This window comes from Hippocampus comes, unplaced genomic scaffold (assembly GCF_001891065.2).
Source record: "Hippocampus comes isolate QL1 unplaced genomic scaffold, H_comes_QL1_v1.1 scaffold127, whole genome shotgun sequence".
NCBI lineage: Eukaryota > Metazoa > Chordata > Actinopteri > Syngnathiformes > Syngnathidae > Hippocampus > Hippocampus comes.
This window is the reverse complement of record NW_017805500.1, coordinates 425,393-439,062: the sequence shown is the minus strand read 5'-3', so window position 1 is coordinate 439,062 and position 13,670 is coordinate 425,393. Positions and strand designations below refer to the sequence as shown.

The 13,670-nt window shown below is 47.4% G+C and overlaps 1 protein-coding gene and 5 long non-coding RNA genes across 18 annotated transcripts in view; 3 read left to right on the top strand and 3 right to left on the bottom strand.

The window, feature by feature from the left end:
• Positions 1–3,929, top strand: part of LOC109520070 (uncharacterized) — an 8,903-nt gene extending 4,974 nt beyond the window's left edge. For 3 of the 6 annotated variants that reach the window (XM_019877027.1, XM_019877031.1, XM_019877032.1), the window contains 13 exons: positions 38–183; positions 283–431; positions 676–767; positions 841–998; positions 1,088–1,233; positions 1,307–1,547; positions 1,614–1,976; positions 2,053–2,195; positions 2,261–2,510; positions 2,576–2,700; positions 2,776–3,037; positions 3,109–3,212; positions 3,287–3,929. In XM_019877027.1, coding sequence (XP_019732586.1) covers positions 38–183; positions 283–431; positions 676–767; positions 841–998; positions 1,088–1,233; positions 1,307–1,547; positions 1,614–1,976; positions 2,053–2,195; positions 2,261–2,510; positions 2,576–2,700; positions 2,776–3,037; positions 3,109–3,212; positions 3,287–3,294 — 2,187 coding nt within the window. In that variant the 3' untranslated portion in view covers positions 3,295–3,929. Of the gene's footprint in view, positions 184–282; positions 432–675; positions 768–840; positions 999–1,087; positions 1,234–1,306; positions 1,548–1,613; positions 1,977–2,052; positions 2,196–2,260; positions 2,511–2,575; positions 2,701–2,775; positions 3,038–3,108; positions 3,213–3,286 lie in introns of all 6 variants that reach the window. The other 3 variants (XM_019877028.1, XM_019877029.1, XM_019877030.1) reach the window with 3 other exon arrangements.
• Positions 3,765–4,698, bottom strand: LOC109520086 (uncharacterized). The gene is made up of 2 exons (XR_002169112.1): positions 4,197–4,698; positions 3,765–4,059 (listed from the first exon to the last, which is right to left on the bottom strand). It is a non-coding gene; the product is annotated as an uncharacterized LOC109520086 (long non-coding RNA).
• A 1,238-nt stretch (positions 4,699–5,936) lies between these two features.
• On the top strand, positions 5,937–8,240 carry LOC109520072 (uncharacterized). Of its 8 annotated transcripts, none has more exons than XR_002169093.1 (8): positions 5,937–6,069; positions 6,255–6,285; positions 6,483–6,514; positions 6,716–7,044; positions 7,116–7,141; positions 7,220–7,728; positions 7,815–7,916; positions 8,001–8,240. It is a non-coding gene; the product is annotated as an uncharacterized LOC109520072 (long non-coding RNA). The 8 variants fall into 8 exon arrangements; XR_002169094.1 differs by having other exon boundaries at positions 6,483–6,601; XR_002169096.1 differs by lacking the exon at positions 6,255–6,285.
• Positions 7,109–7,658, bottom strand: LOC109520073 (uncharacterized). The gene is made up of 2 exons (XR_002169100.1): positions 7,566–7,658; positions 7,109–7,254 (listed from the first exon to the last, which is right to left on the bottom strand). It is a non-coding gene; the product is annotated as an uncharacterized LOC109520073 (long non-coding RNA).
• Positions 8,119–10,235, bottom strand: LOC109520076 (uncharacterized). Its single transcript, XR_002169103.1, has 3 exons — positions 9,869–10,235; positions 9,738–9,784; positions 8,119–8,206 (listed from the first exon to the last, which is right to left on the bottom strand). It is a non-coding gene; the product is annotated as an uncharacterized LOC109520076 (long non-coding RNA).
• Positions 10,236–12,846: 2,611 nt separating this feature from the next.
• LOC109520074 (uncharacterized) lies at positions 12,847–13,534 on the top strand. The gene is made up of 3 exons (XR_002169101.1): positions 12,847–13,008; positions 13,109–13,138; positions 13,219–13,534. It is a non-coding gene; the product is annotated as an uncharacterized LOC109520074 (long non-coding RNA).
• Positions 13,535–13,670: the final 136 nt, after the last annotated feature.

Genomic DNA, 13,670 nt, shown 5'->3' with positions numbered 1-13,670 from the left:
GCTCATCAACACGTGGGGCCAAGAAAAGACGCAGCAGGAGCTGAGGGGGGCCAACAGAACCATGCACATGTTCCCCATCATCTCCACCAAGATGGCCGCCCAGGGCTTCTCCAGGACCCCCGAGCAGTGCCAAACCAGGCTCAAAAGGCTCAAGTCCAGTTTCAGGCAGTGCTACGAAAACAAGTAGGCGGGCCCAGCAGAAGATGGTTCCTTCCCCGTTTATTTTTGTTTGGGGAGCTCTCCTCGGATCTGACTCTTTATTTTTTTTTTTTCGTCCCGCAGCATGAAGGGCCTGGAGCAAGTCCAGTGCAAGTTTTACCACGAGCTGGCGCGGTTTTTACTGAAAGAGCACCGATCGCCGCCGCCGCCGAACGAGGCGTCCGCCGACACCGACGACAACGACTCGCCCTCCCGCTCCGTTCCGGATGTCGGTACGAAAAAGTAACTGCGCGTCATTACGACATTAGAACGTTTGGAAACAAAACTGCCAGTAGGTCAAGGTTCAAGTCTCGTGTGCTCGATTAACTCCTTCAGTCGCAGCCAATTCTGGACCAAGTCTGAAAAGACGTTTAAAAACGTCTTGGGGAGGGAATGAGTTAAAAATCATTTCAGTGATTCCGGAGGGAGCGCTGGTTGCGCAAGTGATATCCTGCTGATTTTGATTTGTGCCTTCAGTGTCTTTCGTCAGCCTCCAGGACGACAGGAAGAAAGTCCCCTGGGCCGACAAAGAGACCGTCATCCTTCTGGAACTCTGGGGAGAATCCCAAGTGAGCCGTTTTATTATTTTTTTTCTTCCCAAAAAGTCCCATCCACGCACCATTTCACATTTCCTCTCTTTAGATCCAGCAAAACGCCAAAGGCTTCCCGCCCAACGTGCACCTTTTCGGCGAAATATCGGAGAAACTGTCCGTCCACGGCTTCAGCCGCACCGCCGAGCAGTGCCACACCAGAATCAAGCGGCTCAAGACCAACTACTGGCAGTGCCGCGACGGCATGAGGTCCGGCGGCGAATCGGGAGGCTCGCTTTGCGACCGGCGCCGCTGCAAAAAATCATCAACGTGTCGTCTTTTGGACGTTTTGTCCGCAGCGCCTCCGGGACCGACAAGGTCAATTTCAAGTTTTTCGATTTGATGGAGCAAATCCTGGACAAGCGTCCGTCCACCTCCAGCGCCGCCGTCGCGGACCCCATCGAAATATCGGAGGACTCCAACGGCGACTCGGTGACCGAAACGGGTAAAACGAAACGATCGGGTGTCGGATTTGAGGGCGTCAAGGCGCAAACGTCAAAGTCTGCGCCGCGTCTCGGCAGAGGGAGAAGCGGGACTGTCCGTCAGCTCGTGGCCGGACGACGAGACGTCGGCGCTGATCGACATCTGGGGGGAAGAGGAAGTGCAGCGCTCGCTGGCGGGTTTCGTCCCCAACGGCCACGTTTACGCCGAGATTTCCCGCCGGCTGCGCGACCTGGGCTACGCCAAAACGCCGGAGCAGTGCCACGACAAAGTCAAGACACTGAAGAGTAACTTCCTCAAGTGTCACGAAGGGAAGAAGTGAGTGGCGCCGCCGCCGCCGTCGTCCTCCGAGCGTCGTCGCCATCCCGTTTCTCCTTTTTTCAGATGCGGGAGGCGAGTCGACGACAAGTTCTACCACCGGATGGAGCGAGCGTTCGGCGCCGAGGCGGCCCCGCCGGACGAGTGCGACGAGCAGGACGAAGCAGCGCCGGACCAGCTGAACGCGCCGTGGGGCGAGCGGGAGACGGAGGCGCTGGTGGAGGTGTGGGCCGCCGACGACGTGCAGCACGGCCTGAAGACGTGCGTCCGCAACGGCCACATCTTCGCGGACATCGCCGAGAGGCTGGCCGCCGCCGGCTACGCCCGCAGCGCCGAGCAGTGCCAGGCCAGGATCAAGCGGCTGAAGAAGACCTACAGGCGCTACTGCAACAGCCGCAGGTACGGTGTGTGGGATTGCAACAGCCGCAGGTACGGCGTGTGGGATTTTTCAGTGCGGCGTTGGCGTCGCCTCAAGGTTGCCAGTGACTGTTTTTTGATTTTTCAGAAATGGCCGATCCGCAGCCTTCCGCTACTTCAACCTCCTCGCGCCGGTGCTGGGCGACAACTCCCTTTTCAACGACGCCGACACTTCCTCTTCTTCGGCGTCGATCTCCTTGGCACCCCTCGACGAAACCTACGCGGACATCTGTAGGTCCGCCGGCCTTCCGATCCCATTTCGAAAGCCGCGCTCCGAACGCGCGCCTCCGTTTCAGACGAGCAGCCGTCCACCAGCCACCCGCTGCCCGACCCGAGCAAGAAGACGCCGTGGTCGGACCGGGAGACGCACACGCTGCTGGAGATCTGGGGGGAGGACAACGTGCAGATGACGCTGAGGGGCTGCCTGAAGAACCGCCACGTCTTTGAGTTCATCTCGGAGAAGATGGGCAACCGAGGCTACGCCCGGACCACCGAGCAGTGCTACACCCGCATCAAGCGCCTCAAATACGGCTTCCTCCACGAAAAGTCAGTCGACTCGACTTGTCCGATTTTTTTTTTTCCTCACACCCAAGTTCCAAATTGCGTCTCAGGCAGGACTTCAAGTTCTTCCGAGAGATGGAGGAAATCTTCAGTCGGGATTTAAAGTCCAGCGGCTCGGTCGTGGGCATCCCGGCGCCGGATGAGCCCGACAACGGCACGTATGAGCCCATCAGAGGTGAAGCCCCGCCCCCCTCCAAAAAAAGAGTAAAAGTGAGCACAACTTTTACGATTCCAATTTTCTCCGCTCCAGATTTTGTGGTTTCCCCGGGCAACCAGTGGCTGTCGGACAACTCCAAGCACCCGTGGAGCGACGGCGAGACGGAGGTGCTGCTGAGCATGTGGGGGAGCGAGGACGTGCAGGAGAACCTGAAGGGCTGCACCAAGAACAAGCACATCTACATGCAGATCTCCGACGCCCTGGCCAGCCAAGGCTACCAGCGCACTCCCGAGCAGTGCCAGACCCGAATCAAGAGGCTCAAGTACAGCTTCCGGCAGTTCCTCGACGGCAGGAGGTAAGCGTCGAGCGCGGTGAATTCCCGTTTTGCGTCCGCGCCGGCTCTGATCGCGTCTCGCCGTTTTGCAGAGGAGACAAGCAGGAGTGCAAGTATTTCGACCAGCTGGTCAAGATATTCGGCGACAAGTACCTCGTGATCGACCCGCAGCCCGACGATGCGGCTGACGACATAGGTGAGCGCTTTTGGAGGCGAGCTGTCAGAGGAGATGAAGTGTGAAATTTAGAAAGTGCTTTTTCTCTGCTGCAGAGTCATAATTAAAAAGGGCCGCATTGCCGTCGTGCCAAAATTCTGGAGCCACAAGGAGGGAGAAGAAGAAGAAGAAGAATGTTCACGCGAGACATTCACGCTGAAGAAACTGTGACGTCATCCTCTGCGCCGATGCCATATTCGGGCGCATCTGGCCCCTCGCCCCCAAGCGAAGACACTCCGAAAGGGACGCGGACATGCGAGCGCATCCTCGCGTGATTGCTGGTCTTCCTCCCGGAACCACTGACGTTTTTTTTCCAAACGTCCACAATTTTTTTTTTTTTTTTTGTACTTGACAAACACTTCACTTGTCCAATCTATTACCTTTCTACTTCATTTTATACACTTTTGTTGGATACAATTTCAAGTGCTAAAGAGTGAGATGCATTCTTCTTTCGTAATCGCGTCAGACGTCTTAAGCAGAGTTCTATTTATTTAAAAACATGTTGCTGTCTGTGAGCCAAAGTTTTGGAGGTAATTTATTTGATCTTTTTTTTTCCAATGGCACTGTGTTTTTCCTGTTCATGCATATAATCGTTTTTATCACCGTTTGTCTGATTCCCGATGTATTGCTGGAAGTTGTCATGTTGAAATTTCACACTTTGTACAGCGGGATCATTCTCAATAAAGCCCCCGAAAAAGGAGGAAAAAAAAAAGGTTGTGATGATGACTCAAAATGAATTGAGTGAAACGATGCCCTCCGGTGGCGAATTTGAGTAACTACAACTACGACCGCCCGTTTAATTTTTGAAATGAATCCAATGGAAAATTTACTCAAAGGATATAAAGACGAGGATTTGGAGTTATGCATTCATAGTGGTGCTCCATGCATTTAGAGTAACTGCAACCACGGTCACTTATGGGCCGCCCGTTTTATTTTGAAGTGAATCCACTGGAACATTGGAGTGACAGGAGGATATAAAATACGAGTATTTGGAGTTATGGATTCAGAGCTGATTTCCGTACCGGCGGACAGGGGGTTCTTAAACTTGGTTTTCAATCATATGGGTCAGAAATAAGTTCGCTGCTAACTTGTTGATGCGCTTTTTCGAGCCTCAGCTTTAGCTACACTGACAAATGTATTCGTCCGGCAATTGTCAATGGAGCAGGAACAGAGATTCGAACATCTCTTGCGGAATCTTCCACCACGCAGTCAGCTCGCATATAAGGAGGTTAAATCCCATAATGAAATGCGGCGAGTTCCGCGGACTGGTGGACGAGTGGTATAAAATTTGGATGCCGGCACCGACGGTCACTGTTCGATTCCCACTCAGTACAACGTTCGCATAAATAAGCACAGCGGAAAACTGGGATCGGACCAAGGGTTCATGACTCGGAGGCAACGTCTTATACCATTTGACTATATTGCCCTTAAAATTGTCTTCATTTAATTGTACCTGGTTTCGTTGAAAGTATTGGCATGTTGCCTGGGTATGTATTGCTTTAATGTGACATTTTGGGGTGGTTTTGTCCCCCCCAAGATGGCTTGTTGGTAAAGTAACTGCTTGCGATTCGGATGATCGGGGTTCGATGCCTCTCGTATATTGACTCTTTTCAACGTCCTATTACCTGGGTGTGTATTGCTGGAATATGCCATCTTGTGATGGAGACATCACCCAGAGGTGGCATGATGGTAAGCCAACTGCTTGCTATTTGGATGACCATGGTTCGAGTTCTCTCATGTCGTCATGAAGTTTTTGTATTACCTGGGTATGGATTGGTTCACAAAGATATCTTGTGGTGAAGGTGTCACCCAGAGGTGGCTTGTTGTGAAGGAAGCTGCTTGCAAATTGAGTAATCTGAGTTCGAGGCCCGTTGTAGCTTCACTGCTTTAGGTGGCATGACTTGTTCATTTTTTAATATTGCCTAGGTATGTATTGCTGGAATATACCGTCTCGTCATGCTGCAATCACCCCTGGGTGGCTCAATGGTGAGGCACCTGCTTGCGATTCGGGTGGCCGAGGTTCGAGTCTCCTTGTAGCTTCACTTCTTTAGGTCTCATGACTTCATTTTTAGAATTGCCTAGCTATGTATTGCTAGAATATACCGTCTTGTGATGCGAGAGTCACCCCGAGGTGGCTCAATGGTAAGGCAACTGCTTGCGAATCGGGTGACCGATGTTCGAGTCCCCTTGTGCCTTCACTCCTTTAAGTGTCATGATTTGTTCATTTTAAATATTGCCTGGGTATATAGTGCTGGAATATGCCATCTTGTGATGTCGGAGTCACCCTGAGGTGGCTCGATGATAAGGCAACTGCTTGCGATTCGTGTGACCGAGGTTCGAATCTCCCGTGTGTTCATTTCTGCGTCATGCTTTATTTTTGTTGCCTGGGTATGTATTGGTTGAATACGACATCTCGCGACGCAGCTGTCACCCAGAGATGGCTTGATGGTAAGGCAACCGCTGGCGGTTCCTAGAACCGGCGTTCGAGTCTTCTGGTGTCTGAACTCCTTTCAGCGTCATATCATTTTAAATATTTCCTGGGTATGTATTGGTTGAATAAGACATTTCGTGTTCACGCTGTCACTTAGGGATGGCTTGGTGGTTAAGAAACTCCTTACGACTAGGATGACCTTGGTTCGAATCCCTCCTGTATTAACACCTTTCGTCGTCGAGACGTTTTTCTTTTTAAATAAAGTTATGGTTAAAAAAACGGATGACGTCATCAACCGGAGCCTATTTAAGGTGCGACTAATTGCCGGAGCGTTCTCTCTCCACTTGGCTGCCAGACTCCGGTCGGTCGACACCGTCCGATTGCTGCTCTCCACGCATTTTGACGAAGGTCAGTATTTAAGGTGATTTTGACAAATAATTTCAACAAAGTTTTCCAACTCAAATACTGGGAATCGCATGTTTTTGGGCACTTTAACCAGTGCTTGCGAAAATGTTTGCTTTTGAAAGGACCGTGTTAAACGTGCCCTGAAGCAATAATTATCATGACTGTCCTGGCTCAAACTTTCTTTGCAGCATTTTTAAGAAAAACTCAGCTTGGCAGAAGGTAAGTTTCCAACTTATTTTGTCATTCCTAAACAAACGTAATGACCATCTGTGTATATGATTTGTCATTTCTGCCTACAGGTGTGCAGTACGAATCAAAATGGCTGACTCGGCGTATCCTTTCAACGTGGCTTTTTCAAACATTTTGTTGCAATGACCCAATTTCACCACATTTAACTTTGTTACCTTGTCTTGCAGGTCATCGAGGAGGTGTCCAGTTCTTGTCACAAGTGAGGAAAAAAAAAAAACACTCACACGCATTTAAATTCAACTTTTTTTTTTTTTTTCTCCCCCCCAACACACACCTCACGGTTGAGGTGAGAACATGGACTCTGTACAAAATGTAGTCATTTGTAATGGTGAAAACTGATGTGCTGGTCATTAAACGCTATTAACTTGCAGTGTTGTGTGTTGTCTTGCCAAACTCCCAGGCTTTCACCAAGGTCGGGCCTCTGTTGCAGTTTTCCTCTGACGGGCTTTTTGAGTGCGCAATCACCGCAGCTGGTTGAACAAGATGGTGGCGTTCGAGGAAGGCCTTTTGGTTGGACACTGCAAAACAATGGCTGACCAACGCTTTGAATTTTTTTTTGTCTTGCACCCCCCCAAAAAATTAAAATAAAAACTTGAACCCCTCTAAATAGGGTACTGAACCTTCCACAAGTTCACGTTGGTTTCTTCTCTTGTCCACCATGTAGCGCCACAGCATCACAAATCCTGGGAACCTGTCCAGCAACGACTTTTTCAAGGCTGATCCAAAATGGTTTGAAACAATTTTTGCAAGTCAGTCTTGACAAATACTTGTACAAGTGTTCTGCCTTTTTTTCTTTGCAGGTGGGGAAAAGGCATTAAATTCCGAGGTAAGATGCAAACGAGCTCAGAAAATGAGATTGAGGAGTGCTCACCTGTTTGCAATTTTCTTTTGACTTTGTGTGCAGGGCGGCTTCCAGTCCAATTGACGTGGTGGACAATCCTGCCCCCCGCCCCCACACCCAAAAAATTCAACCACAGTATGTACTCAACGAGATAGTTAACCTTCCTTCCACAAGCTCACGTTGGTCTCCCTTATGCTCTTGTCCGCTAGGTGGCGCCAAAGCAGCACATGTCCTGTGATCTTGTCGAGCAACGACTCTTTTTCGTCAATGCTGATCATCACTGGTTTGGAACAATTTTAGCAATTTATTCTTGACAAATACTTGGACTAGTGCTTGGCTTTTTTTCCCTTTGCAGATGGGGGGAAAATAAGCTGTGAAATTGCGACGTCAGCTGCAAACGAGCACTCACCTGTTTCCAATTTTCTTTTGACTTTGTGTGCAAGGTGGCTTCCGGTCCAATCGGCATGGTGGTGGACAACCTTGACTGAAGAAAATGGAACTGCTGGGGGGCAAAAGAGGTCAAGTTTTCAAATTGACAGTGTCCATGTTCCTCAAGGTGAAGAAAAACTTTGGTGAGCCCTTTGCCTTGAAAGGTGTGTTCTTTTAAATGCCCCCAACTTTGCAGACATGTTTTCATTGATTTGTTTTTCTTCCAAAGGTGCTAAACCACATGATCATCTTCCAGCCATCCACTCTGCCAACTTGCTGACCGCCTACCTCACTCTGGGTTTCCATCTTGCGCCATTTGCTGCACAACAAGGTGAGGCAACTTTTTGTCTTGCAGGTGTCCAGGCTGCTCTCAACTTCACAATCATGTTTTTATGAATTTGTTGTTCATCCAAAGGTGCTGAAAAAGGCAATCATCTTCCAGCCGTCCACTCTGCCAACTTGCTGACGTCTACTTCCTCTCCCTCACTGTGTTACCATTTGCTGCACAACAAGGAGAGCTAACTAATGGTCTTGCAGGCGTCCAGGCTGTCCTCTTCGGCTGACCACTTCTCAGACTCATCGGTCCTCCTGCTTGTTACTTAAATGTTTGCCACTTGAACTCTGCAAAATGAAATAAAGCTTGTTACAAATGCAACACTTGTTTGAACTCTTCTCCTCATTCTTAAAACATTTATTTTCATTTTAAAAATGAAGCTTTTTTTTGAGAATTTTTTTCTGGATTTTTTTTTTTTTCCTGGAATTTTTTTTCCGGGATTTTTTTTCCCCCGGGATTTTTTTTCGCCCAGAATTTTTTTCTGGGGAAATTTAAATGAAAAGGGGTGCGGCCAGACGAGACAAATGCTCACTGATTTGTTGGTGGCTCCCAGAAGTGGGCGGGATCTGTATGATGATTGGTCGCGCGCGAGAATAGGCGTGCCTATACAAAACGGAGCGCGGCCATTGGCTGGAGAAGGGGGCGTGGTTATGCAAATATATGCAGATCTCTGCGATCTGATTGGTCCGTTGCCCGCTAATATGCAAATTTATGCAAATCTCTCGTTTCTGATTGGGCCGTATAATGAGGTGGGCGTGGTTATGCAAACGAGATGGACGCCATTGGTCGGCTCCGATTTGTGGGCGGGGCGTCGCCGTCATGAGCCATTTTCTTCTAAGACTTTTGGTCTCTTGCCCAAGTCGACACAGCAACTCATGCACAGACCCACACGAGACAGCTCGTCGGAGTGCTTTTGGGTGAAAAACCAAAGTATTCGCCCTCTCCGTTTGAGGAACACTCTGCTTCCCACTCAGAAACACTCCGACTCAAGCTGTCCCATGCGACGTCTGCACATGAACTGACTATGTCGGCTCGGACCAGAGGCCAAAAGTCTTCCCCAGCAGTCCACTTGCCCTGAGAAAACAATCACATGTCGGGAGACGCAATAAAAACAACAAGACTGCACTTCAACTTGGACAATTTATTGAGGAGAAAAAGCTGGGACGACTTTGTCGCCCAAACAGTGATGGCATGGGAGCAGTTTGAGCAGCTTGCCTGTCATCTCACTCATGGGCACATAAGCACATTGTGCAATGAGCTGGCCAGCCACATCAGCAAATGCCTTTGGACACCTTTGGCTTCACAGTGACACTGATGCGGACCAAGTTATTTTTAAAACAACAATCATTAAATTTTTTTTTTTTATGTCTCTCTTTTTTTAGATAGGTACTTTTAACAGTTTGAGGTCGTCACAATATTTTGAACAACTCAAAATACACGTTCAATAAATATATATTTTCCATTCCTTGAGTAGCCTCAGCAAAAAATGTCAAATTAAACAGTGTGAAATAAGTAATTAAATAATGTTTTTTTTTTCTTTCTTAAAATAATTTGGATCAGATCACAGTGACATTTTAAAAGGCATCCAGAACTTAAATCTGCTTTCAACTGACACTGATTTGGATCGAGTTATTAAAAAAAAGAAAGCAAATATATTTATGTTTTTAAACATCCTCAAGGTTTTTCAAAGAACTTTGGCCACACCAATGTCATTGCAAAGCACAACCAGAAGTGTTTGCTGATGTAGTTCAGTCCAGCACATTGCGCTCGTGTTCAAGTTCGAACAAATATCAAACAGACACAACATCGTCTACTCACACACGTCCACACGAAGCTTCCATCTGTTCATCCCAAACTCCGTCATCCTGTCATGCAAAAATCTTCTTTCAAGCATATACAACATACTGTCAACATGCAAAGAAAACGTGTGAAAATTGAGCGTGTGTTACCTGTGACAAAGTGTCTGCACCTGATTTGGATGGACAGCAGCTGACGTCGCAACCACGTTCTTTCATTGTGAACGCCCACGCGCGTGTGAACAATAAACAATAACATCTTTCGTGCTAGAGCAACGTAACTAGCTGCTAACTTAGCTCGGGTGTTGATAGCACACAATACAAAGTTCAGGCAAACGCGGCGGTCAATCCAAACATTCCTTCGTTTCCGGTTCGGGTGGAGCTTTCACTTCCGCGTCTTCCGGAGAAAACAGTCACTCGCGGAACAAAACACAGCGATATAAAAACAATTTAAAAAAGAAATAACGAACAAACAATACACGATCATGACCGATACAACATATACTTTTATTTTTACATTTTGAGATAGTTTTCTGTGGAAGAAAACGACACTCAATCAAAATACGTCATCCACCAAGATGGCGCCCGAGTAGGCAACAGTCGCCAAGTGCTCCCCAAGAGTTTTTCTTCGGGGGGGGGGGGTTGTCTTTTGTCACGTGGTGTTTGTTGTGACTTCGTGTGCACCCGATGTGGAATGTTTTCAGTGTTTTTGGCCACGACACTAGTCAAAAGCGAAGCATCTGTGCTTGCTTGGTGGTTGCGCCTTCTCAGCAGCACGAATGCACCTTCGCTGATTTGCATTGAGAGAAATGTCGGCGCTACTTTAACTGTCGCCGCTGGACAGCCCCGCGTCGCTTGTTTTTTTTTTTTCCCTGAAGTGGGCAGCATTTTTTCACAGCCCCTTTTTGTTTCGCGATGATGACGCTGTTGCGACAGTCTGCCCTGGTACCGTTGGGTGGATGGCTTGCGGAGCCGTGGATGAGGCGAGAGGATCGTCGGCGCTGCGCGTGGAAGCATATTTGGAATTGAGAGTCCCCGATGGAAATGAAACGGATTCACATGTACCAGGAGAAGTGAACCAATCTCTTTTTTTCGTCAATGGACACGACAGCTTCTTGTTTCCTTTCCAGTTTAGCTTGTTGCAGACGTGTGCACATTTTGAGCGTGACGGCTGTGAGCGAAAGTACACTTTTGACACTCCTCTTCCATCTCGATCTGCTTCGAACAACAACGCGTATCAGGAAAAGTGCCTCGGATTGCTCGACTGTCCGTGTTTTATGTTATGTATTTTGTTGTGATGTGAACTGTTTTATGTTATGTTTATGTTAAGAAACCAGCCTTGGGACGACGGCTGAAAACGAGCATTTGTGCTAATTCCGGTTGAAGCAGAGCTGTATTTTTTTTTTAAAAACATTGCTGTCTCTGATCCAAAGTTTGGGAGGTCTTTTATTTGATATTTTTCTCCAACGTCACTGTGTTTTTCCTGTTCATGCACATGATCATTTTTTATCACTGTTGACAAGTTTGTCTGATTCACTCTGCATTGCTGTCAGTTGTCATGTCATTTCACACTTTGTCCAGCGGGATCATTCTCAATAAAGCCTCCGAAAAAAGGAAAACAAAGCTTGTGACGATGCCTCAAAAAACGAATAAAGTGAAACGCCGTCCTCCGGTGTCGAATTTGAGTTACTATCACTACGTCCGCCCGTTTAATTTTTGAAATGAATCCAGTGGAAACGTAGTAAAAGGAGGACATAAAATATGAGTATATGGATTCATAGTGGTGCTTCGTGGAATAATAAGTTATCTGCTAACTTGTCGACGCACTTCGTCGACTTTCATCTTTGGCTGCGCTGAATATGTTCGTTGGGCAATTCTCAATGCAGAGAGACAGATTGAGACACCTTGCGGAATCTGCGACCGCCCAGTCATGACAACTAAATGTCTACCAGTTGGCTCGTGAATAAGGCCGTTAAATGCGACAAGAAAATTCGGCGAGATCCACCGATCGATGGACTAGTGGGATAATACTTGGATACCGGTGCGCACAGTCAAGGTTCAATTCCCACGCAGTGCGTCGTTCGCATAAATAAGCGCAACGGGAAACTGGGATCAAACCAAGAGCCCGGGATTCGTTGGCAGTGTCTCATACCATTTGACGACATTGCCTTTAAAATTCAACCTCGTTTTGTTGTATTTCAGTTAGTTGAATGTATCGAATATTGCCTACGTATGTTTAGGTTGAATATGACATCCCGCAGTGCACCTGACACCCAGAAATGGCTTGATGGTTAAGAAACAGTTTGAGACTCAGAAGACCCCGGTTCGAATTCTCTTCTCTCTTTGCTCCTTTAAGCGTCATTTTTAATATTGCCTGGGTATATATTCGTTGTATATGACATTTCGTGATGCTGCAGGCACTTAAAGATGCCTTGATGGTAACACAATTGCTTGCGATTCGGATGACATCGGTTCGAATCCCCATGTGTCTCAGCGTCATAATTTCTGCTTTTTGAATATTGCCTGGATATGTGTTGGTTGAATATGACATCCCGCGATGCGGCTGTCACCCAGAGATGGCTTGATGGTTAAGAAACTGCCTGTGACTGGGATGACCTGGGTTCGAATCCTCCCACATTTTAGCACCTTTCAGCATCTATATTACCTGAGTATATATTCGTTGAATATGACATCTCGTGATGCAGCTGTCACCTCGAGATGGCTTGTTGGAAAGACAACTGCTTGCGGTTCTGATGACCGGGGTTCGAATCTCCTCGTGTCTAAGCTACTTTTAGCATCATAGTTCGTTTGAAATATTGCCTGGGTAAATATTCGTTGAATATGACATCTCGTGATGCAGCTGTCACCTCGAGATGGCTTGATGGTAAAGCAATTGCTTGCGGCTCTGATGACCCGGGTTCGAATCTCCTCGTGCCTAAACTACTTTTAGCATCATAGTTCGTTTGAAACATTGCCTGGGTAAATATTCGTTGAATATGACATCTCGTGATGCAGCTGTCACCTCGAGATGGCTTGATGGTAAAGCAATTGCTTGCGGTTCTGACGACCGGGGTTCGAATCTCCTCGTGTCTAGATTGCTTTCGGCATCATTACTATTTTTTTGGTTTGTTTGTTTTTATAAATAAAGTTTTGTTTTAAAAAAACGGATGACGTCATCAACCGGAGCCTATTTAAGGTGCGACTAATTGCCGGAGCGTTCTCTCTCCACTTGGCTGCCAGACTCCGGTCGGTCGACACCGTCCGATTGCTGCTCTCCACGCATTTTGACGAAGGTCAGTATTTAAGGTGATTTTGACACACATTTTCAACAATGTTAAACGTGCCCTGAAGCAATGATTATCATTGCGGTCCTGTTTCAAACTTTCTTTGCAGCATTTGAAGAGAAGCTCAGCTTGGCAGAAGGTAAGTTTCCAACTTATTTTGTCATTCCTAAACAAACGTCATGACCATCTGTGTAAATGATTTGTCATTTCTTCCTACAGGTGTGCAGTTCGAATCAAAATGGCTGACTCTGCGTATCCTTTCAACGTGGCTTCTTCAAACATTTTGTTGCAATGACCCAATTTCAACACATTTAACTTTGTTACCTTGTCTTGCAGGTCATCGAGGAGGTGTCCGGTTCTTGTCACAAGTAAGGAAAAAAAAAAAACTCAAAAAAATTCAAATTCAACTTGTCCCCTTTTTTTCTCCCCCCAGCACACAGATCACGGGTGAGGTGAGAACATGTATTTTGTCCAAAATGTCATTTGTGAAAACTGATCTGTTCACGAAACGCTATTAACTTTGAGTGTTGTGGTGTCTTACCAAGTCTGGGCCTCTGTTGCAGTTTTCCGAGGGCGCAATCACCGCAGCTGGTTGAACAAGATGGCGGCGTTCGAGAAGGGCAATTTGGGTTGGTGGACACGGCAAAACAAAATGGCTGACTAACACTTTG